A 22,537-nucleotide genomic window follows, 5' to 3' on the forward strand; every position below is an offset into this window, starting at 1 on the left:
GAGAGAGAGAGAGAGAGAGAGGAAGAATGTGAGCAGTGGCAAATGGTTGAATTTTATGTTTCAACGTCTGTGATGTTTATTTGATATCATAAATTAAAATTTACCCTGATTAAGGTTATGTGTATTTTGCAAATTAAGGTATAAAAAAAGAGTATTTTTCAGTGTCAAAGTTCAAAGTATAACCATAGCTTTGAAAGGAATGAAATAAATATTTAAATGCAAAATTGAATAAACCCCCCCCAAAATGATGTAATTAAATCCCATGACTATGGTTTTGTTTTGTTGTGCTTAGAATCACAACAGATATATCTTATTTTTAATGTTATAGCAGTATTAGGTAGTAATTTATGATAATGTAAGGATCAAACATTTGTATTGTTTAAATGTATGGTTTGGCAGTACAGCTCAGTAAATAGGTTTGAATGTGAAAATGACATTGATTTGGTGTCTCTCTGTGACAATGTTGTGCTCTGTTGTTATTGATTTTATTTATGTGACAGTCATTTGGACGTACTGTAATGATGAATAGATATTTTTTATTTTTCTCATTATTTATTTATTTATTTGTGAGATATTTATTCTGAAGTGCAATAAGTGTATCAGAGCTGTTCAGTAATAAAAATCAGTTACAGATATCTCACACTGTTTATTTTTCCTTTGCTTTAGAAGAAACAGTATCAGGTAAGGTGACATTACATATGGGGTAGTCTCTAAAACATAGAAGAAGATACAGGCTAATATGGCAAAAAGAAACACATAACCAGCATCATTCCATTACCATAATACCTGACTAATACCATAGAATAGAGCCCTTCCTTAGAAATTAATAGTTGCTCCCCTAGTAGAGAATTCCTCACCTTTTAAGGAAGCTGAGCTTTATTGTTGTATTGTATTGTATTCACATTGGTCCTTTTTCTGAACCAGACAAATTCAGTTAGCACACTCATATACTATTTCTTCAAGGAACATTTTAAAATTATCCCTCCCCCATATATACTACCTAGATTTCTAAAGTAGTCTCCCCTAAATTTTCTGACCAAACTAGATGCTACATGCCCTGCCAATTATATTCTCAGTTTCATCATTGCAGTAATGTTTGGTGTAGCATACAGACAACAGCCTACCTAAGTAGAAGAAATTTGTAACTAACTAACTTCATGGAACTGACTCCTTCTTGAGAAGCCACAAGTTCCTCAGCTACTCAAGAATTTCCAAACATTTTATGGAACCAAAAGGTTCATTACCATGCCTACAGGAGCCCTCCAGTAGTCTCTATCCTGAGCCAGATCAATCCCGTCCATACCATCCCATCCTATCTCTCTAAGATCCATTTTAATATTGTCCACCCACATATGTCTTAGTCTTCCTAATGATCTCTTTCCTTCTGGCTTTCCCACCAGTATCCTATGTGCATTCCTCCTCCCCCCATTCGTCTTACATGCACTGTCCATTTCATCCACCGTGATTTGATCTTTCTACTTACATTTGGAGAAGTGTGAAAGTTATGAAGTTCCTCATTATAGAGTTTTCTACAATCTCCCGTCATGGGGGTGCAGTTCGCATAGGCCAGTGCTGTGATAGCATACCACCTTACCGATCGAGCTCTCGGAGCTTGGAACCATTTTGTATATAGTTTATGCTGCGTAGAGATGACAGTAGTAATGCTTTCGTGTCGTCGGTGAGTCGTCTTGCCCGCCAATACCATTTAGCTCTCAGATGCTGAACGAAGCCTTGCTGCAGCCGATGTAAACGGTGGAACGGAGTGATTGTGTTTGTATTTGATGGTGGTAAATATACATTGAAGATTAGAGATGAATCAGGCAGATGTAACGAAATTGATGTCACGACTGAAGATTAAATATGCACCTGTTAGACGAAGATTAAAGAATATTGAGGGACCCGAAGGCAGGTTGAAGAAAATTCGGAAAACCCTTACGGCTCTTGTCAAACACGAACGCATTGAACTAAACTTCAACCGAGCCGATGAAACGAGAGGTTATGTGGAACGGGTAAGTACATTGCCTGTGACGTTAATTGTCCCCATGGTAATTTTTAGACACGCAAGAGTCATATTCTCATTAGTGACTGATTCGCAGTCACCTTCCAAAATTTAAAAACTACAAGTTTGGCGGTAAGGCACCTCATATTTCTGGATAGTAAAGAACTGTTGAAGTCTGTACTTTTCATATTTTATTCAGTCATGTCTTGTTGTATAATGTTCTAAGATAAGGCGTCCGGTAATTATAAAATACTCATACAAAAGCAGTTACTGCAATCGTATTAAATGCTTATAAAAGAGAATTGCATAGAAAATTGTCGAAGAATGTATATCCGTAGGTTTGTTGTAGTGTCTTTTGTCTTTGGACTATGTTTTCTCAGAGTATTGTATTTATAGCTTTTACTAAGATTATATTATGCTCAGACTAGTTCCATATCCTGCTTAACCGGGAGTAGTGGAGTATGTGTGTATGTGTTCGCATGCATGTTTGCTTGCATATTCATGAGTGTGAATTTGTATGTGTAAACGACTTTAAGAAAGAATTAGAATATAATTGTATTTCTAGAATTAATTCTGTCCAAATTTAGAAAAGGCTTTGTGGTTTGTTTCCTTGTTTTATGGCATGCTTGTGAATTGTATTCCTAAGTCACATATATACATATAATTTACAAAGGATACCATTTTTTCACTGGCAGCTGATCTCTGATGCTATCAGATATGGGGACTGCCACCGAGCAACAATGGAACTGGCAGATTACTGGCTACTGGAAAAACAGTTAATACACAAGTTATTCAAGGTGCTGGTGCCACGCTTCGAGAACTGCCCTGTCTCATATACTCGAATGTATCGAGCGCCAAACCTTCCTCCTGACAAGGGATATGAAAGGGCAGTTCTCGAGCTCAGAGGTGAGATTCAGGATTTATGTTTATTTTATTTTATTTTCAGTTATATAACTTTTGAAAGATGAATATATTGTAATCAACCTTTCATTTGTATATTTGTTAAGTTTGTTAAGTTGGATTTTAGGTTCTCACAGTGGTGACTACAAAGTACATGATCACCTGACTTGTAATGCTGTGTTGTTTGGTGGAAGCCCACAATTGTTTTGGAGGAATGTATAACCTTCATCCCCAGAGTTGATAAATAAGCCAAGCAAGACACCGGCAATAAGCAAATGGCTTGCTTGCTTATCTTCGCTGATTTTTAACATTGAAAACATTATACGAAGGTGCAAATGGAATGAAGCAGTATGTGACAGAAAATGTAACAATTTGTCCATAAGTAACAGAAATTATAACAATTTGTAATTATTGATACCATTGCTACTAAATAACTGAAGTTCTATTGTTGACTTTGTTACCTTGGAAATATTCTCAGTGAAGTGTAACAATTTGTGATTATTGATACCTTCACTACTAAGTAGCCAATCTGTTGTTGACTTCGTTACCTTGGAAATGTGCTCAGCGAGGCACATTGCAAGTGATAAATGCGAGCTTCTCAAAAATGCAACCCGTTTTGGTCCATCGCTTACAGTTTCGGAGTTACAATTTTTGTTTGTAACAAACAATGCTAATTCAGTTCCACCGTTTAGTGGATGACATAATACTGTAGGCAGGCTTCCAGCGTATGATGTCACACACTGATAAGATGCCCGCTGGTAATATTCGTGCTGCATATATGAGAGAGTACAGGAAAAGGAAGCTGTTAGAAGAAGATAATTGTAGTAATGTACCCAAACAAACCAAGTTAAATGCCGAACGACAGCATGAATGTAGAGAAACACATAATAACTTATCTGCTGAATTGTAACACACTATAGATTGCTGTAACTATAGCACCCAAAATAAAGTCCTCCATGTCTGCTTGCTAGTTGTTGCTCAGTAATGAATCTTACCTGGTTAACAATTCACAGCTAAATATTCAACTATTGAACTGTCATCTGAATTCTATTATGAATGAATGAATTCTCTTTTATAAGTTTGGAAGGACCGAATAGAAGCTATTTGTTTCCTTTATCCATTGTAGTGAAAACGCCTGGTGATCCCAAGATTCCTTGTATCCACAGAAACCTTTGCTGAATCTTTGTTAAAATGAGAATGAATTTTAGTGAGTCATTATCTAGCAAACAGACTTCTGCATGTTCGTTGCTATTCCGGCTTTCAGGCTGTGTTTACTGAAACGTTACCCAGCAAACTAAGGTTGGAGCATTTGGTACAACCCCCCCCCCCCNACCTTAGTACAAACTCCACAATATTACCCAACATTCTTAAATGTGGATAATGTACCCAAAGATACTTGTGAACCTTTTCACTGTTAATCCTGGGAACTAAGGTTCCCCAGTCATTTTGTTGCCTGCCTTAATCTTCAACCCTGAAGACCTGAAGAAGGAGGCAGTATTTTTCTCTAGAATGTTAGTAGAATTCTGCATGGTATTAAACCCAGAAGATAGTACTATCCTTATTTATGTATTTATATTTGTTTAATGATGCTTTCCATGGCTCAGATTATACAGGGGGTCCTAAAACATGTACTCACTCTTTGATAGTCAATATCTTTGGAACAAAATGACATGTAGTTACAATTCTTACATGGTAGTGTAGTGTAATGTTTTCTCAACAGATGGCGAAGGTCACATGAGTCACGTGAGTGTCGTGCCGCGTACTCGCTGTGAGCAGAAGACAGCAGCATCAATGGCTGGAAGGTTGTTCTTTGAGCTACGCAAGGCTATATTGAAGTGGTACTGGAAGTACGAAAACATTAAAGAGGTACAACTACAATGGCAGAATGAGTTTGGAACTCAGCCACCAACATGTCAAACAGTTGCCCGTATTCGGGATAAATTTGAAGCTGACGGTACTGTTCATGATGTGCATAAGCAAAGATCTGGGCGACCATGGATAATAACAAGCCCAACTTCCAGTGTTATGGTGTTGCAACACTTTACACCATCACCGCAAAAATCTGTGAATCAGTGTGCACACAAAAGTGGGGTAAGCCATTCAAGTGTACGGCGAATTCTGAAGGCTGCAAAATGGAAAGTGTACATTCCAAGACTGTTGCACACTATGAACGAGGACGACCTGGATCGAAGGCTTGAATACTGCGAGTGGATTGAAGGCATGGTTTGCGAGGATGAGGAGTTTGCAGGGAAAGTTACCTGGTCTGACAAGGTACAATTCAAAATGAAGGGTAATGTTAACCGCCACAATTGTGTGTATTGGGCTCCCGTAAATCCACACGTTCACGTGGGCAAGGAAGTGAATCTACCTGGTGTTAATGTGTGTTGTGGTCTGTCATCGCGCTGTTTGATTGGTCCTTTCTTCGTTGAAGGTACTGTAACTTGTCAGGTGTATCTCGATATGCTTGAGACATCGATTTTCCCTGCCATTCGAGAGCTGTTTGGAGATGAGAGATTTTACCTACAACAAGATGGTGCCCCACCTCACTATGATCAAGATGTCAGGGCGTACTTGGATGACACTACCTGGACGATGGATAGGTCAAAGAGGTGCTATTGAGTACCCACCACGGTCTCCAGACCTAACACCCCTTGACTTCTACCAATGGGGAACCTTGAAGGATGAAGTTTATCGACAAAAGCCAGCTACACTGAAGGCGCTGCGAGAAATCACCAAAGTGTCATGTGCAGCCATCACACCAGACACACTGACAGCTGTAGTTTGCTCAGCAGTTCGGTGGCATCAATGCTGTTTAGCCGCTGATGATGGTACTTCGAACACATACAATGACTGTCTCTCTCTCCATGCAAGAATTATAACTACATGTCATTTTGTTCCAAAGATATTGACTGTCAAAGAGAGTACATTTTTTTGGACCCCTCTATATATGAGGGTGCTTACTTGAGACAGAAATAAAAGTTGGGTTGATTATGTGATTTTGCTTCTAATAATGACAGAGAGTTAATGTGATGTATTTAGAAGACACTGCAGGTCCTCAGAAATGGTGATAACTTCTTAACGCCCAGTATGTCATCACATCCCGAAGACAATAATTTTGGTATTCACCACTTCAGGAACATATAGCTTGCGATATATTTAAATCATAATGGTATTTGCTTAGTTAACAAAATATAGTAATAAAAATCAAGAATCAGTCCATTATATTGTCTGTTTAAAGGAAAGGTAAAGTTGTCCCTGTGTGTAGCTAATTAAGCACTGTGCCATGAAGACCTATGGGGTTGTGGATGTATAGATCCACATTTTCTTGACCTCAGCAGTAGTTGGAGGTGAGAGGTCAGCTCTGTGCCCCAGACGTTGTACCCCTCTGGAAGGAGCCCCCTGTACACATTGGATAGGGGCTGGGTGGGCTCCAGAGCCGGTCAGGATGATGTGGAGAAGATAAAATTCTTGACCCTACTGGGACTCAATATTGTCTCTGTATGTGTATATATATATTAAATGTTGTTATTGTTGTTATGATGTGATATTTCAGGTAACCCATATCCGCCACTGCTGCCAGACACAACTGCCAACAGGAATCTAATACATAATGTTTTGCTGGATGAGGCTCACAAGGAATTCAGGGCACAGAAATATGCAGAGATTGCAAAGAAACTGGAAGAGGCTGATGAGAATATGACCAAGTCCCCCAGTGATGTTGCTGCAGAATCCTCACAAGAGAGTGAGACAGAGTCCTCAGAAGAGGCAGAAGGACAGGTGCCAGATGAGAAGATGGCACAACTGTCAAGAGAGAAAGGGGAACAGCCACCAGGTGAGAAGGTGGCAGAACCCAGCAAAGAAGTTTAATAATTGTTGGGATTTATAGCTTTAGTTTTGTGAGAATGAAATCAACTATTTGGATGAAGGTCCACCTGGTAGGAATGGGGCACAGCCCTGTGAAGTTTTGCAGGTTGTTAGAAATATGCATCAGAGTTGATATCTTTGTATTGCTGTTTATTGATCTATGTTGTTTATGTATATATAAATACCAGAATTATGCTTAAGATCCTGATTTTTGTTCCTCATGAATCCACCTGCTGCACTGTCATAACTTCGTGGTTGTTCATGTGGTATATTCAAAAACTACTTGGTTTGAATCTCAATTCCAGTTGGATGTCCCAGTTTCTCCCATTCACTAGCTCTAGTCAACGGGCAAAATAATATTCCCATCTTATTCCTTTCCGGGTGCATGTGGCAGTATAGTTAGTTGAGGCACTGTGCTACAAGCCGGAAGGTCACAGGTTCGAGTCCCGATGAGGTGGGTTTTTTTTTTCTTTTCAAATTACCTAATCCTTCCAGCTGCACTATGGCCCTGGTGTCAACTCAGCCTCTAACAGTCTTTTTTTCCGGGGGGTTAAAGGACAGCCAGCATGTAAGGCTGACAACCTTGCCGCCATCTATGAACCGATTGTGTAGAGAAAATGTGGGAGCCTCGACATCTCACAACCCTACAAGTTTCCTGCCTCTTGTATAAAAACCTGAAGATTAAAATATATAAAATTATAATTTTACTTGATGTTGATTCTGCCCTGTGTGAACATAGACAATGTTACTAATGTTTCGGAGTTTTATACTGTCTCCATCTTCAGGGTCAGTGCATAGGGTGGATGAATGTACATGTATGTATTGGTCCACCACATATAGGGAGGAATGGTGAGGGTGGGGGCTGGTGCATGTTCCTGACCAATGTGGACAGTGGACATTAATATTGAGCCTTCATGAAAGCCTAAAATCAGTAACTATAATTTTACTCGTTGCTTTATTTTGGTGTCAAACTTTGATCTCTTAAAATAAGAAAAAATCTAGATCCATGAGGGTGTTTGCGAACAGTGCCGAAGAAAATGTTTTGAATGTAAGAGGGAGGAAGTGGCAGGTGGAGAAAACTGTATGATGAGAAGCCTCATGAAATATTGTTAGGGTGATTAAAATTAGGATGAAGTAGATGGGACATTTAGCACATATAGTCATACAAAATTTAAGGAGAAGAAATTTCTAATGAGACAGGTGTATATGGGAATGTATTATTAAAATTGACAATAAAATGGGGGAGAGTGTGGACTGCATTTGCTGAAGATTACTGTCCTCTTGGATGTGACGCCGAGTAGTGTGGTCGATATTTACTGACATTTGTAATATATATTTTGCCTCCATCTTCAGGGTGAACAAAGGTGTGGATATTTAGAATGGGGCTATGAGCAAACCAATAGGAGTAAGAGGAATAGTGTAAAGAATCTATGAGAACCTCAATTCTTGGATGGATAGGGTCCGTTGATAGGCTGTTCTATAAACTACGAGCTTTCGGGGCCCGTAAAAGACGAGGAATTTCATAATAAACGGAGTTGCTGTCAGTCTCTCAGAGACTGTTTTAAATGGAGCTGTCATAGTTGGATGTGAGGTTCCCACAGCAGTGACTGAAGAGTTACGTCATCCGGAATATAATGACATGCAGTCCGATAAAAATCAACCAGTATTTCATAAGAACATCGCCTCCATCTTCACGCTAGCTTCCTTTTTTGGCTTACTCTTCGACCCTGAAGATGGAGGTGATATGTTCGCTCTAAACCGTTGACTCTCATCGGACTACGTGACGTACTCCAGACGACAGAACTCTTCGAATTAATTCAGGGTTTTATAAATGTCAGGTAAACCGAATCTTGGAAGTTTTTATTTCTGGTTGGATCCTACCCGATCCCTACCAAGCAGACCGATACACAGCGAGTCTGGCGTACCTCCACTTAACGAGCAAATTAAATTGCATGGCGAGGAGTGCAGCTGTGGCCCTCCTGGTTCCCTGTGGGACCCTATCGATCCATAGCGCTCTGCCAAAGTGTTGATTGCAAGAAGCAATATGGCTCTCCCAGAAATGACAAGTAGAACGTAGGAAATCTTCTATCATTTTTAAATGTCTTACCTACCGGTTCTTAACCGCAAATCTTGCCGAAGTGTGATGTGGGCAACTAGGGATAAATATCTTAGGAAAGAACGTATTTCCGGATATGCCGGCTGACGCAAGAAAAAAAAAACGCTCTTTCATTTAAGCGTAATAATACGAGTACATAGGTCTGTGGATTGAATGAGTTATTCGGACCTTTCTTAGTAAAGGTAAAGTTGTCCCTCAGTTTAATTAAGCACGACGCCATGAAGGCGTATGGTGAAGTGGACGTATAGATCCACATTTTCTTGATATTGTCACTAGTTGGACGTGAATGGTAAGCTTCACGCTCCGGCCGCTTTACCCCCGGGGAAAGCCCGGAGGATAGGAGGCTGGGTAGGCCCCAGAGCCGGCGAAGAAAAAATTCTTGGGACTCGAACTCCGACCCCTCTGTTATCCAGCCCGTAGCCAGTCGCTATTCGGCTCCTCCGTTTCTTAGTATAAATATAAGAGATTTCACGTGAATTAGTGACTGTAGACGAGTTTTCGATTGGATGATTGAATTTATTGCACCTTATAGATTCACACAGTTCGGGACTACAGACAATATCGCGCTATCTCTGATTTACACATTAGAAAGTTCAACGTTACACACACACACTAGGATTCTCAGTCTTCAATAGTCGTATCCTGGCATCGGATTTATAACAGTCTCCCTATCACTTCAAATCACATATGAAGTTCTCTGCACCGCCTAATTCCTTTCTTGACATTTCTGCAGCTGCAAATTCTGAAGGCTCGACTCAATTCAATTTCAAACTCATCCTGGTAGGCTGGCGTCCCGAAACTGTACTCTTCACTCTCGACCAGTGTTCTATACTCGGTCGCGTCTTCTGTGTCCTTTTGTAACTCATCGGCACAGATCCCATGGAAACCCAGTCTGTATTTTTGACGAGGCATGTTTATCGCGCTGTTGCCTGGCAATAGACGTCCTATTGTCGCGCACGTTGGCTCTCGCGGAAATGTGTTTTCCTAGACGTTGCCTTACAATGTGTATACACGTCACAGTATTTATTTAATTTGGTTCATTCGTTACAAAGGAAAACAGTTTCATCGCCGTGAAAACTTCAGAACTTGTAGGTTACCTTGGAATTGAAGTTCTCACAAACGTGACAGGCTTCTTGTTTGTAAGACCGTGTAGTCCGGAAAAATCGTCTTAATCTTCAGGGACGAAGCGTAAGCCAAACAGAAGGACAGAAGAAGGCTGTAAGCTGAATCTTGGTATTCTTCAACCCCGAATATGGAGGCGATATGTTCCCCGAAACTTCGGAATTTCTCCGAATTAAATGGCGTTATAATCCGGAAGACCGCATTCTTTACGATTTATCAACTTTCGATGTTGCCTGCACACGAGACAATAGCCATGGCTATGTACCACTTGAAACCAAGAAATATTCATACCTTTCATGCGTAAGGAAACCGTGTAGCTGAGTTCCCTTCATTCTGTGGGTTTTCTTTGAGTAGATGCGCAGTTCTGTTCCTGTTCCACATGGAATTTCAAAATAAAATATCACAGACAAGTTATTCGCTTCTGGCGGGTGGCTGTTTAAGTCTTGTTTCACCCCTTGAGCCGATGAAATCAAGCACAGACAATTACTGAGCAGAATTGGGAACAATGGAGGAAACGCGATCGGTTGTGACGAGAGGGGCAGGGAACCGTGAAATAGTGTCCAAATAGAACAGGGGATATTGTACAAATTCCGTTCTCTTGGGATATTAGGACAATTCCCAGTAACTGGCTTCTAGGAGCATGTAACATCAAGAGACGTGAAATTGTGTGGTGGTGTGTACGGTTTGATGTCTGGGTCAATTCTGAGACCTTTAATAGTAGAACTGATAATTAAGCTACATTTTAATAACATCCTATTTACTCCTAGGTTTCCCAAATGACACCTTCCGTTAGCTTTACCAACCAGAATTTTGTATGCACTTACCGTCAGGTAAAGTTGCTCCTGCGCTTAACTAATTAAGCACTACGCCATGAAGGCGTATGGGGGAGTGGATGTATAGATACACTTCTTTTTACGTCGGCATTAGTTCGAGGTGATTGGTCAGCTTCACGCCCTTGCCGCTTTATCCCCGTAACCCATTGGATAGTAGACTGAGTGGGCCCCAGAGCCGATCTGGACGACGTGGAGAAGAGAAAATTCTTGACTCTACCGGGAGTGGAACTCCAATCTCTCCGTCGTCCAGCCCGTAGCCAGTCGCTATATCGACTGCTATCCCGGCTCCGTTTGCATCTCATAATTTTGTCTACGTAATAACTGAAGGGCCGGTCACGGTAGCCCAGAGGTACAAGGCATTCACTGTCTTCGCTTGCTCGGCAGCTGGGATCGTGGGTTCGAATCCCACTCAGGGCATGGATGTTTTGTGTATGCGTTTTTCTGTGTTTGTTAACAGGTAGAGGCCTTGCAACAAACTGATCAGCCGCCCAAGGAGTCCTACCGAATGTCTAAGATCTAGTAAATCGAAGTAAAACGGGAGAATTTCATGGAACTAGGCCCAAGCCTAAATTGGGGCTGTAGCTCCAAAAGAAAAAAAAAAGTAACTGAAGAGTACAGACTGTGAAGTCCCTCGTAATACCGTTTCTGCAGCTGCCATTACACCGCCTGTATCTTGGGGAAACTCTACGTACATGCAAGCATATCCCATATTGTCTGTCAAAAACATCTTCGAAAGTACGTCGTTCTTGTTCAGTTAGATGTCGGGTATGTCGATTTCTGTTGCCATCATGTGTTTCTAATCACCAGCACACACAGACAGTAAAACTGATGATTTGATGATCGGTGTCACTGTTTGATGATGATGTGCCGTCAGAGATGTTTCATACAAAATGCAGAATTCTTGAGTGATGCCTGATAAAGTAAAACCGCGTGCCCCTCCTTATCCAGTAACTTAGGAAATACACTCATAGCGCATGAAAAACGCAATACTGACAGAAAAAGTGCATTAGGTATGAAATGTGTCGTATTTTTCTTTACAACGTTCGTCCGAAACTTCTTTTTCACTCGAGTTTCGCTCAAGTTGCCTACAGGAACACAATATAATGTCCGGTACTGCTGTCCGATTTTTATATAAAAACTTGCCTTGGAAGATATTTCAAGCGGGAATGCGTCCTCACATTCGAGAGGAGCACAGTTTGAACCTATCCTGACTCAGGTTTTTCATAGTTTTCCTCAGCCCCTCCAGGCGTTTACCAGGATAGTACTTTAAACCAGGCCCTCGCCAAATTCTTTGCAACCTATTAGTCACAAATCCAGTCATTTGACACTATATAGTCCGAGTTGCCTAAAGCATCGTTAAATAAGCTACAAATTAAAATATTTATCTACAATTTGAATGCAAAATATAAAAACTCCGTAGCCTATAGTCCGCCAGCGAACTATGCCGACCGAGCGACCCCGTTTGTCGGCGAAGTTAGTGCCAACTTTAGCGGATAGAGGGTGTGGCGTGGTCAACGCAACCGATCCCCACGACCGTTAATCTCGGTTTTCCAGACCGGAGCCGCTATTTCCTTGAAATAGCCCCTCAATTATTCTCACGAGGCTGAGTGGGCCCCGTTCCAGACCCACTACGTCTCAGAAAATCTTGTAGCACCGGGAATCGAACCCGGGATCTGTAACCAGGAACTCTGACCACTAGACCACACCAATTTGAATGCGTCGACAGATTTTAGTAAAACTGCCAAGTTTCATATTTCATTAAAATTCATTCAGCGATTTTGTACTTGTAATATGCGGCCCGACGGACAAGTATATTTTTGAAAATTTTCTTTGCGAACGTACCAGATTACTTAGTAACCAAAGTATTGGAATGTTGCAACTCACGATTGACGATAATGGTAAATAAATTATTCACGAGGCTAACACGAGAAGACTTCTCGATTTTAACGCCGTATAGTTCGGAGAGGCCATTGCGTTTCTAAGGAACACAGCGCCTCCATTTTCAGGACCGAAGTGCTGAGCTTGCCAAGTGTTCTACTGCTTTCTTTGTTTGCTTATTCTTGATCTTGAAGATGGAGGCGATTTCTTCCTCCGAAACGTTAGGCTGTCTCCGAATTACATATCATTGTAGCCCAGACCATCGTCCTATTCGTAGTGACCACCGCAGTTCATTCTTAAATTACGAGTGTCTGACAACAAAACCTCGCAATATTGCACATGTAACCTTCTGTGTGTTTTCAATATCCGTATTTCAGTGTATAAAATAATTAATTTCATGTCAGCATCCTGCAGCTTCTATTAAAAATCTTCAAAGCAAAATTGTAGTTAGTATTTATTAATTTAATAAATGCGATACTCAACCGTGGAGTAGGCCCATATACTGTCTTCTGTGATGCTGTGTAATTCGTAAGAAGTTTACCGACGTTTCGGAGAAACGCATTGGCGCCATCTTCAGAATCGAATATTAAACCGAGAGAGCAAGTGGATAACACTCCGCTGCTTAAAATTCGACCCTACAGATGGACCAATACGTTCCTCGGAAATGTCGGTGAAATTCTATCATATTACACCGATTCACATGCCAGAAGTGCCGCGAGAACGTATAATCTCATCTTTTACACTTATAAGCAACTCCAGCAGCAGAACAGCTTTGTTCTTTCCCTAAAACATAATAAAGGAAGTTAGAAGGGATGGGGAATGCCTTGAGCATGGGAGTGATAAGAACTGCATATAATATTTTAATCAGAGAACTTGAGAGAAGATACCATCTGAAAAAAAAATGCCTACATGATTTTAGTCAGAAAAACGTAGGCGATGAAACCTTTTTGGCAGACTAAGGCACTGATGGGAAATAATATTAAAATGAATAAAAAATCAATAGAATATTAGGTTGTGATTGGATTAAGACGGCTCAGCCTAAGAAACAGTTGCAGGTTTCTGTAAACCTTCAGATTCCGTGAAAGGGAGCGATTTTCGAGGATTTCTTTTATTGCTAGTAGGGTGAGACTAAGTCCCTTGTACTGCGGTCACTTCTGCCCTATTGTACCAGCCCCAGATGATAGGTGAAGGTGATTGTGGAGCAATTGATGGAATGAAGATTGGCAGGGGAAACCGAAGTACTCGGAGAAAACCTGCCCCAGCGCCACTTTGTCCACCAGAAATCCCACTTGACCAGACCCGGGATCGAACCCGGGCTAGCTAGCGACTAACCGCTTGAGCTATGGCGCGGCCTTTTCAAGCCTAACTGAGCCGCTGCTAGCTTCTGAAGAATGGTTCTGCTCAATAGAGTTAATGTATCTTTTGTGGGATTAAAATTTGAAGCATTAAAATTTAGGAAATTATACAGTTAATTTTAATACCTAACAGACGTACAAGAAGACGTGTTGGCTTGGAATCTATAGCACGTGGCAGTCCATAGAGAAACACAAACATTTAATAACACCCACACTCATCATTGTAATGCAATATGTACACATTTCGAAATACAGTGGTCTTACAGCAACGTTGTTTTATTAAAATGTCTTAACGGTATCTGAATTATACTGAAACTTATATCACATGATAATCATTGCACTGATGGTAAAATAATAAAAAAATGTTATTTGTAGGTAACATTTTGTTCAGACAAAATAATATATACACAATATACAAACCTTATAGGAAATCTAACCGAAATTAATATACGATAATAAACATTACTCAATTAGCCCGAATATTAGGCGAAATTCTTATTCAAACAGTGCTTCTTAGGAACTGAGCACTTTCCTTATTTTCGGGCTTATGCGATATTTTGAGAGCAATTAAAACCGCTATTGATGACACTAATACGGACTTTTAATGTATGTTACGATATGGGTAGGCGTCTACGATTACAATGTTTGGCGATATGTAAGATTTGAGGTTTCCATGTTTGTGACTATGAAGAATGCCGCCTTCTGGGCTGTGGCGCCGTGTAGATCCTGTGTGAACCGACGTTTTGGAGGAACGTATCGTCTCCATCCTCCTGAAAATGGAAGCGATATTTCCCTCTGAAACGTCAGTTCACACAGGATCTACACGGCCCTACATCCCAGAAGACGGCATTCCTCAATGTTTGGCTAGGTTGAGAGGAAGCAACTCACAACATCGCACCTTTCTAGGCCTGTCTCTTTCTTTCCTGAGGACAAACCGTCACTCACGCGATGTCTTAGTTGTGAATAAATAACGGGATGGGGAGATTACCAAATTCCAATGATATAGCGGATAAATAAAGACCATAGGGTTTCTTGGTTTTCTTCAGACGTCGAGTACGTGGTTGAGGTAGGCGATGTAGCAGATGGCGAGCTTCAGTATTTCGATCTTGGATAGCTTCTTGTCAGGAGGTAGGGTGGGCAGTAGTTTTCGTAATTCGGAGAAAGCCACGTTGAACGCCTCTACTCTGATACGTTCCCTCGTGGCGTGAGCTGTTCGGTATTTTTGTGTCGCTCTGCGACGCCGGCGCCGTTCCTCGCGCGTCAGCGATCCCATCTCCTTCTCCCTGTGGAGGAAATTGAAACTATTTTATTCACGTCATAACGCAGTATCTTATAGCTGCACCGAAACTGGGACTGGTCTCTGCCTTTTGAATCTGTTGAGAAGAGAAAGGGGGGGGGCAATTTTTAAGGTTCCCAGGCAATGTCCGCTAGTGCTGGTAGAGTTACGTTTGTGAGTCGGTAAAGCTTTAGAAAGTGGAAAAGGTAAACAGTTAGGAATATGAGCCGGGGCTTCACTGCGTATGATCTGAATTAATTTTTATCTGTCACCTAAATAATGTTTAAAAACTGGTCCCTACCTAACATAAAACATAACTGATTCTCGAATCCACTTAAAAAAAGTTATTATATTCTAAAGGAGTCTGGAGATGGTGTATAACACTGAGAATTACTGGGTTTTCGGGCTTTGTCCATCGTCCGTCATTCTAAAAACCGAAAACACACCGTTTCACAAATGGGGGTCTGTTTTCATCCTCATGTGAGGGGGAAGACAACTATACTGTTGGGGCCCTTAGAAAGACCTAATCTCAATCACTGGACAGAGTAGGTGTCTTTCCCTTAACATGAAGACGGCAACAGATCCAGTTTCCGAAACTTTTTTTTAAGAATACAGGACGCTGGACAAAGTCCGAAACCCCAGTAATTCTGAGCACTTAAAAGCTGTTGGAGTTATAATCGCTTTTGAGAATCTCATGAAATATGTACACCGTGGGAAAAGTGCAGCGTTCTTTCCTTAATATTAAGACATGTGGTAAACACAGCAACCACTGTGACTGAAATCCTTACTCCTGCTCCTAACTCACTAACTACCGTATTGACTCTAATACGAGTATAAGGCGAGGTTTTCTCTTCAAATGCTGCGTCTTAGAAAAGCTGGATCGCCTTGTTTTCGGGTTTTTAGTCCAGTACATTTTTTTACTTCTTTTGTCAAAAGAACTCCTTTTTTTTCTGATTTCCTCATTGTAAAAATAGGGGGTCGCCATAAATTCGAACTTATACGGTAGCCATGACCGCCTCTGTGGTTTACTAGCCAGAATTCCTGGCTAAAGATCCAGAGATCCCGGATTCGATTCCCGGCTACTAGATTTTCTGAGAAGTAGTGGGTCTGGAACGGAATCCACTCAGCCTCGTGAGGATAACTGAAGAGCTATTTCAAGGAAATAGCAGCTCCAGTCTAGAAAACTGACATTAACAGCCATGGGGTTCCGTTCCGCTGACCACGCGACACCCTCTATCCGCAAAAGTTGGCACTAACTTCGCCGACAAGCGGCAGTCGCTCGGTCGGTATAGTTCGCTTGCTGACTACGGGCCACTGCGTTTTTCTTTTTGCTTTACGGTAGCTCTGCTGTCTCCACAAGGAAAACTTCTTGAGAAGCCAGTAGTCGACCATCTAGTCCAGAAATGCATCATCTTCTATGGAAACCGAATATTCATTGCCGGTTCACAAGAATTATCCAGTAGCTTTTATCCTGAACCAACTGAACGCATTTCACGCCATTGCGCCATATTTGTTGAAGATTCACTTCAATACTTTCCTCCTATCCATGCTTAATTTCAAGTTCTATTTTCCTATATGTGAGCTGACCAAAAAATGCAAAAAAAAAAGAGGAAAATAGGCTAAAAATTTACGGCGAGTCTCGCAAAAAATGACATCGTAAGGTGAACATATGTTCGCATAAATTGTATGAATGTGAAGGTGAATTCAGTCAATACAGGATCCGGGTTGACATGCAACGAGTCGTGACGTTTATGTGAGACGCGCCTAAACCGCGGTATAGTCATGTTCTCAGAAATAGACCTCAGGATGTGAGCACGAGGCTCATTAATCACGGAGGAGCACAACTAATTCCGTGGAACAACCGAACATGTTGGTCCAACGTTAACGCTCTCGGACTTGTATACGGGAGGTGCTAAGTTCGAATCTCGGCTGGCACACCGTCTATACTGAGTTTTTGAGTGGATTTCCTCAGTCCCTCCAGGAAAATGCCGGGATAATACCCCGATTAGGCCACGACCGCTTCCCCTCACTCACTCACTCATGGAGCTGAGCCCTTCTTGAGAATCCGCTAATTGTGCAGCTAATCTCAAGAGCTCCCCAGCATTTTATGGAACCCGAAGGTTCATTACCGTCCCTATCTTGAGCCAGATCCATCCAATCCATACCATACCATCCTGTCTCTCTAAGATCCATTTTAATATTGTCCACACACCTACGTCTTGTTCTTCGTAGTGGTCTCTTCTGGCTCTCCCACCAATACCCTATATGCATTCCGCTCCTCCCCATTCATGCTACATGCCATGCCAATCTCATCCTCCTTGACTTGATCATTCTAATTATGCTTGGAGAAGAGTACAAGTTATGAAGCTTCACATTACGTAGATTTCTCCAACCTCCCGTCACTACATCTCTCTTCGGTCCAAATGTTCTCTCCGCTTCCTCCCATCACTGTCATGACGTATTAATATCATTCGATGCTTTGTAGTCTGTGATATTGAATGTTTCGTAAACTCACCCACCTCGATGGAGCAGAATTCGTGTTAAGAAGCTGCGAGACCCTACGATATTCAAGGAATACCCGAAGAACACGAAGGTTCATTGTTATATTCACAAAAGCCCACCATTAGACTAAATAAAATTTTTTGTTCTCTGGGATCTACATTTTTAACGGCCGTTCCAAAATCAATCCCGCAAATCCTTTCTACTCAAAACGGCCGTGAACACAGTATCATCAATTCAAATTAATAAAAATAATTTTGTCGTGTAAGAGTTAAGTTCAGAGTCGGGATAATTAATTCGGTATGGCGACTAGGCTACGATCTGGAGGACAAAGGAGTCGAGGTTCGATTCACGGCAGGGGCAAAAGATGTTTCTCTTCTTCGTAACGTCCGCACCGAACCTGCGGCCCATCCAGCCTCCAAAACAATGGGTCCTGGGAGCTACTTCCTTGGGGGTAAAGCGACAAGCGCTGACCACTCAGCTCCATCTATAGCTGAGTTCAAGAGTGATGGAGATATAACTCCATTCCCCCATACGCCTTTCTGACATGGTGCTTAAATCAATAATCCCATGGATACCTACCTACCTACCACTCGGCGCTACAGCCCTGGGTGAGCCTTAGCCTCCTCTACAACTAGTCTCCACAACCAGTGCGTGCTGCCATAGGAATGGACCCACGCATGATGACCCGAGGCTGCTTGTTACGTTTCTGAACAAAGTTCTTTTAACAGGATGAGGTTGTTAGCCTCATGCCCAACTCCCAACCTGGAGGACTGGGGTATCTTAGTCTGGACCCTACCTTTTGATCTTTCCGGCATGGGTGACCCTACTGGTAGTTAAACTACCGCCAGCATAGCTCTCCAGGTCACAGAGTCACCTAAGTCCCTTCATCGCAACAAGGTGGGGGGGATCCCACGGATAATTTTACTTCTACTTTAAGAGTTAAGATCTAAGAGGAGGAACTTTTCTGTTGTATTGAGTTAATGCCGCTGTTTACCTCCGCCTCTGGTGTAGCGGCGCGCAGTTGTTTGTGTTGTTGTGTTGATTCTCTCGGTTGTAATTCTCAGAGGTAGATGTAGGTGTCAGCAGCTCACAGTTCATCCCTTCTCGGCTCCAGGCTAGCAAACAGAAACAAATTTATTATCGTATTATCCGAAGATAAAAGCTGCTACAAATTCCTCCCTATTCCCTAGAGATATGCGGCAGTTTGTCTTATTACTGAAACATTGAAGGGTGGAAACGTTTTGGAGTGAGGGAAATATTACACAACTGATTCAGTATCGTATAGAGAGTTCCATGAGTCCTGTATTCTTCGTACGTACCCAGACTGCTCAGATATACCACTTTCAATTGACGACGCAATTTGAAGGGAGTACACTACTGACAAATCCCCGTCGATTGTATAATAATGATTAATTTTGAGTGGAAATTTTAAATAAAAGTATTTGTGGATTATAGCTGATCACAGCGGTCGCGCGGTCTAAGGCATGGACTGTCTTCGCTCGCTCGAACGCTGGGATCATGAATTCAAATCCTACTCTGTATTGTGCGCGTTTATTCTGTGTTTGTGTTCTGTGTGTAGGTAAGGACCTTTCGGCGGTCTGATCCCCCGTCAGAGGAGTCTTACCGACTGTGTATGGGATCAAGAAACTGAAAAAGCGGCCAAGGCCCAACAAATGGCTGTTTGTTGGATTTGTGGATAAATTTGTGGATTGTCCTATGTTATTGTAGTCAGAGAACTACATTTGTAAGGAATGGAGAAAACTACAATACTCCGTATCTAATTTCACTTTTGTCTGGTTGGCACTCCTAATCTCTTAGTTGTGAGATCAGAGGTTTCAAATCTCAACTCATTGATCACGTATCATATTTTTCGTGGTTCTACACAGGCTGCTGTTGCGAATGCTAGAATCTTATATCGAAAATGTTCCTTCTATGTTCATATTTTCTGAAATTATAGTCCCATGTTAGGCCCTACACGACACTCTTCGGCTTGAGCAGCGTTGTTACGTAAAGCAAGTGTCACGTAACTTCGAACAAGGCCAAGAGTAACCTTGAATGCGCAGAACCCACCCCCTTGCCTGAAATTTGTCTTCTGCACATTCAAGGTTACTCTTGGCTTTGTTCGAAGTTACGTGACACTTGCTTTAACAAGAATCAGAATCATTCACCCAAATTCTCCGTACTCTTCTATCATGGAGGGCTGGCACAACAGGCCAGTAAGTGGGCTCAGTCTCACCCCACCTCAAGAAACTAAGAAATACAAAAAAAAAAAAAAAAAATAAATAAACCTTGGCCTTTTCTCGTCGGTGGATAGTTCTGGAGAAATAAGAACATTTGTGTAATGTATTTCGGGCCCTCTTATTTACGTAAGTTCTGTTTCTCCCCGTACCAAATCAAATATACAGCTCTACAAACCGTTTGTCATATGGTAAAGTGGTAAACATAGAGGGTGGATAATCTTGTAACTGTGTTTTGAATTTTGCAGATATCCTGGGGATGTTTGGATTACTGCGGTCATATATGTATTAATAACCTCGCCGCCCGCCTAATGCTGTTGGGGTGATGATGTACGCATAGCGAAGCGGTCTCAGTATGGAGGATCTGAGGAAAGTCATGGCACAGCTGCCGGTAATCCCTCTGAGCGCGCGGGGGTTCCCCAGAGACCAGTTCTGTCTCATATATCAAAGTGGAGCGTCGGTGTGGCCAGATGAGATGGGCATTTGTATTGAGCGCGTTCCGGCACATGCACTGCTGCAGACACGAGATCCTCTCGACAGATTCCTGCAAGAAGAATAGCGCGGTGGTATCGAAACATAGCAGGTCAGTGTAGCGGTAATGCTCTAGAATTGTATTTGGAAGGTGCTAGAATCGAATCTCGACCGGGATATCGACTATTCTGACTGAAGCATTTTTAGTATTTCTTATGCACGTGCCGTGATAATAGTTCAAGTTGGGCCACAACCGCTTCCTTTCGTTTCCTTTCCAAGTCATTATTCGCTAATCATTTTACCATTCGACACTATGTCGCCTGAGATAGCAAGAGGCTCTTTAATCCTCTTAACTACAAGCCTCGCCATAGAACCACCTGCAAGAAATATCAACGTTGTTCGGGAATACATGCAGTCACACGGAAAACTTCGCAGTATTTCTCTCAGATGACCTTCAAACAACAGAAGAAGTGTTTCATGTGAAATATACTTTGACATGTAAATCCATTGCCAGACAACGCCCGCAGCACACACACTGCAAACAATATAGCAGCAATGTTTTCTTTATGTCTGTGCAGCTTGCGCATGCTCAATGACGTCACACAACAGTGCTTAGCAATCACGTTACATGTGTTATCCGTAGGTCCAGCCATGGCGCCAATTAACTGGCTGGATAACTATCACGTGATGTTTTTCTGTAGGTCCGTGTCTGTGCTGCGTCTTTGTAAGTGAGTAGAATTCCTAAGCTGTACAGTAAAGAGCCGGAGTATAGCGGTAAGCTGGAGTACAGCAAGCAAGCAAGCAAGCAGTAAGCTTGAGGAGTACAGAAGAATACAAAAAGTCAGCCTGTGAAGATTTATCGTGTGATTCGAATACTTTATATGTGCAGTAGTACAGTGACATTGGGAGTGTGTGATTTAGTGAGGCTTCTATAGTTCCTCTGTTAAAAATCCGTTACCCGGAAACGGATCGTGAAGACATTTTCAAGGCTTGGCTATAGTTGAGATCTGTTACCTAGCAACGACTAGTGAAAGCAGATATAGTAGACTTTATTTATGTGTTATAATTACAGTAATCTTGAGAGTGTTATAATTATTTGTAGTTATGACTAGTGAATATCCAACAGATAGACTCACCGATCAAAACCCGCGTCTTAGTCACTAATACACGTGATAATACTTAACTCCATTGAGCTGAGCCATCTTTGAGAAACCGCCAGTCGCTCAGCTGCTCAACAATTTCCCAATATTTTATGGCGCCCGAAGGTACATTACCATGTTCACAAGAGCCCTACACTTGTACCTACCCTCAGCGAGATCAATCCAGTCTATACCATCCCATCCTATCTCTCTAAGTTCCATTTTAATATTACTCTCCTACATACGTCTATATCTTCCCAGTGGTCTCTTTCCTTCTGGCTTTCCCACCAAAATCCCATATGCATTCCTTCTCTCCCCGTGCGTGCTACGTGCCCTACCCATCTCATCCTCTTTGACTTGATCTTTCTAATTGTACTTGAAGAAGGTATACGTATATCTTCTTAATATCGGCAGTCGGTGCTCCATAATTAATGCCATCTATTGAGAAAAGTGTTATACCAATTTATTAAAAACAGATATCTTCGGCTGTGACGGTTTTATTGCAATAAACTCAAGCCGATCTAGTTGGTATGTTCCGTATGTGGCATGCATGTGGCTAAATAAACAAAGAGAACACGGGGAATCCCCGAATAGGAAGCAGAAATGTTATTAATACACAGCAACTCTCGGTCTCGCTGAGCGAAAATGATTGTTAAATGCGTACTCCGGTTTTCCCTGTCAATTTCCATTCTTTGCTATAAATTTGCCGTACTTTGATTTCTTGAAACTTCGCCATCATCGTCTCCTTAGCGAAACTGAAGCACAGTACAGCTATTGGACTCAAAGACGATCTACCCTGAGATTTTACTGGCGGGTACGATCTCCCCAAGTGGCAGTCTTGTGGT

The 22,537-nt window shown here is 41.8% G+C and overlaps 1 protein-coding gene across 1 annotated transcript; it reads left to right on the top strand.

The window, feature by feature from the left end:
* The first annotated feature begins 1,724 nt into the window (after positions 1–1,724).
* Positions 1,725–20,651, top strand: LOC111874201 (39S ribosomal protein L17, mitochondrial). Its single transcript, XM_023869500.2, has 4 exons — positions 1,725–2,009; positions 2,695–2,905; positions 6,453–6,731; positions 20,331–20,651. Exons 1-4 carry the CDS (start codon positions 1,812–1,814, stop codon positions 20,372–20,374), a joined length of 732 nt encoding a protein of 243 aa, XP_023725268.1. The 5' UTR covers positions 1,725–1,811; the 3' UTR covers positions 20,375–20,651.
* The last annotated feature ends 1,886 nt before the right edge of the window (positions 20,652–22,537 follow it).

This window comes from Cryptotermes secundus, unplaced genomic scaffold, assembly GCF_002891405.2.
Source record: "Cryptotermes secundus unplaced genomic scaffold, Csec_1.0 scaffold26, whole genome shotgun sequence".
Taxonomy (NCBI): domain Eukaryota; kingdom Metazoa; phylum Arthropoda; class Insecta; order Blattodea; family Kalotermitidae; genus Cryptotermes; species Cryptotermes secundus.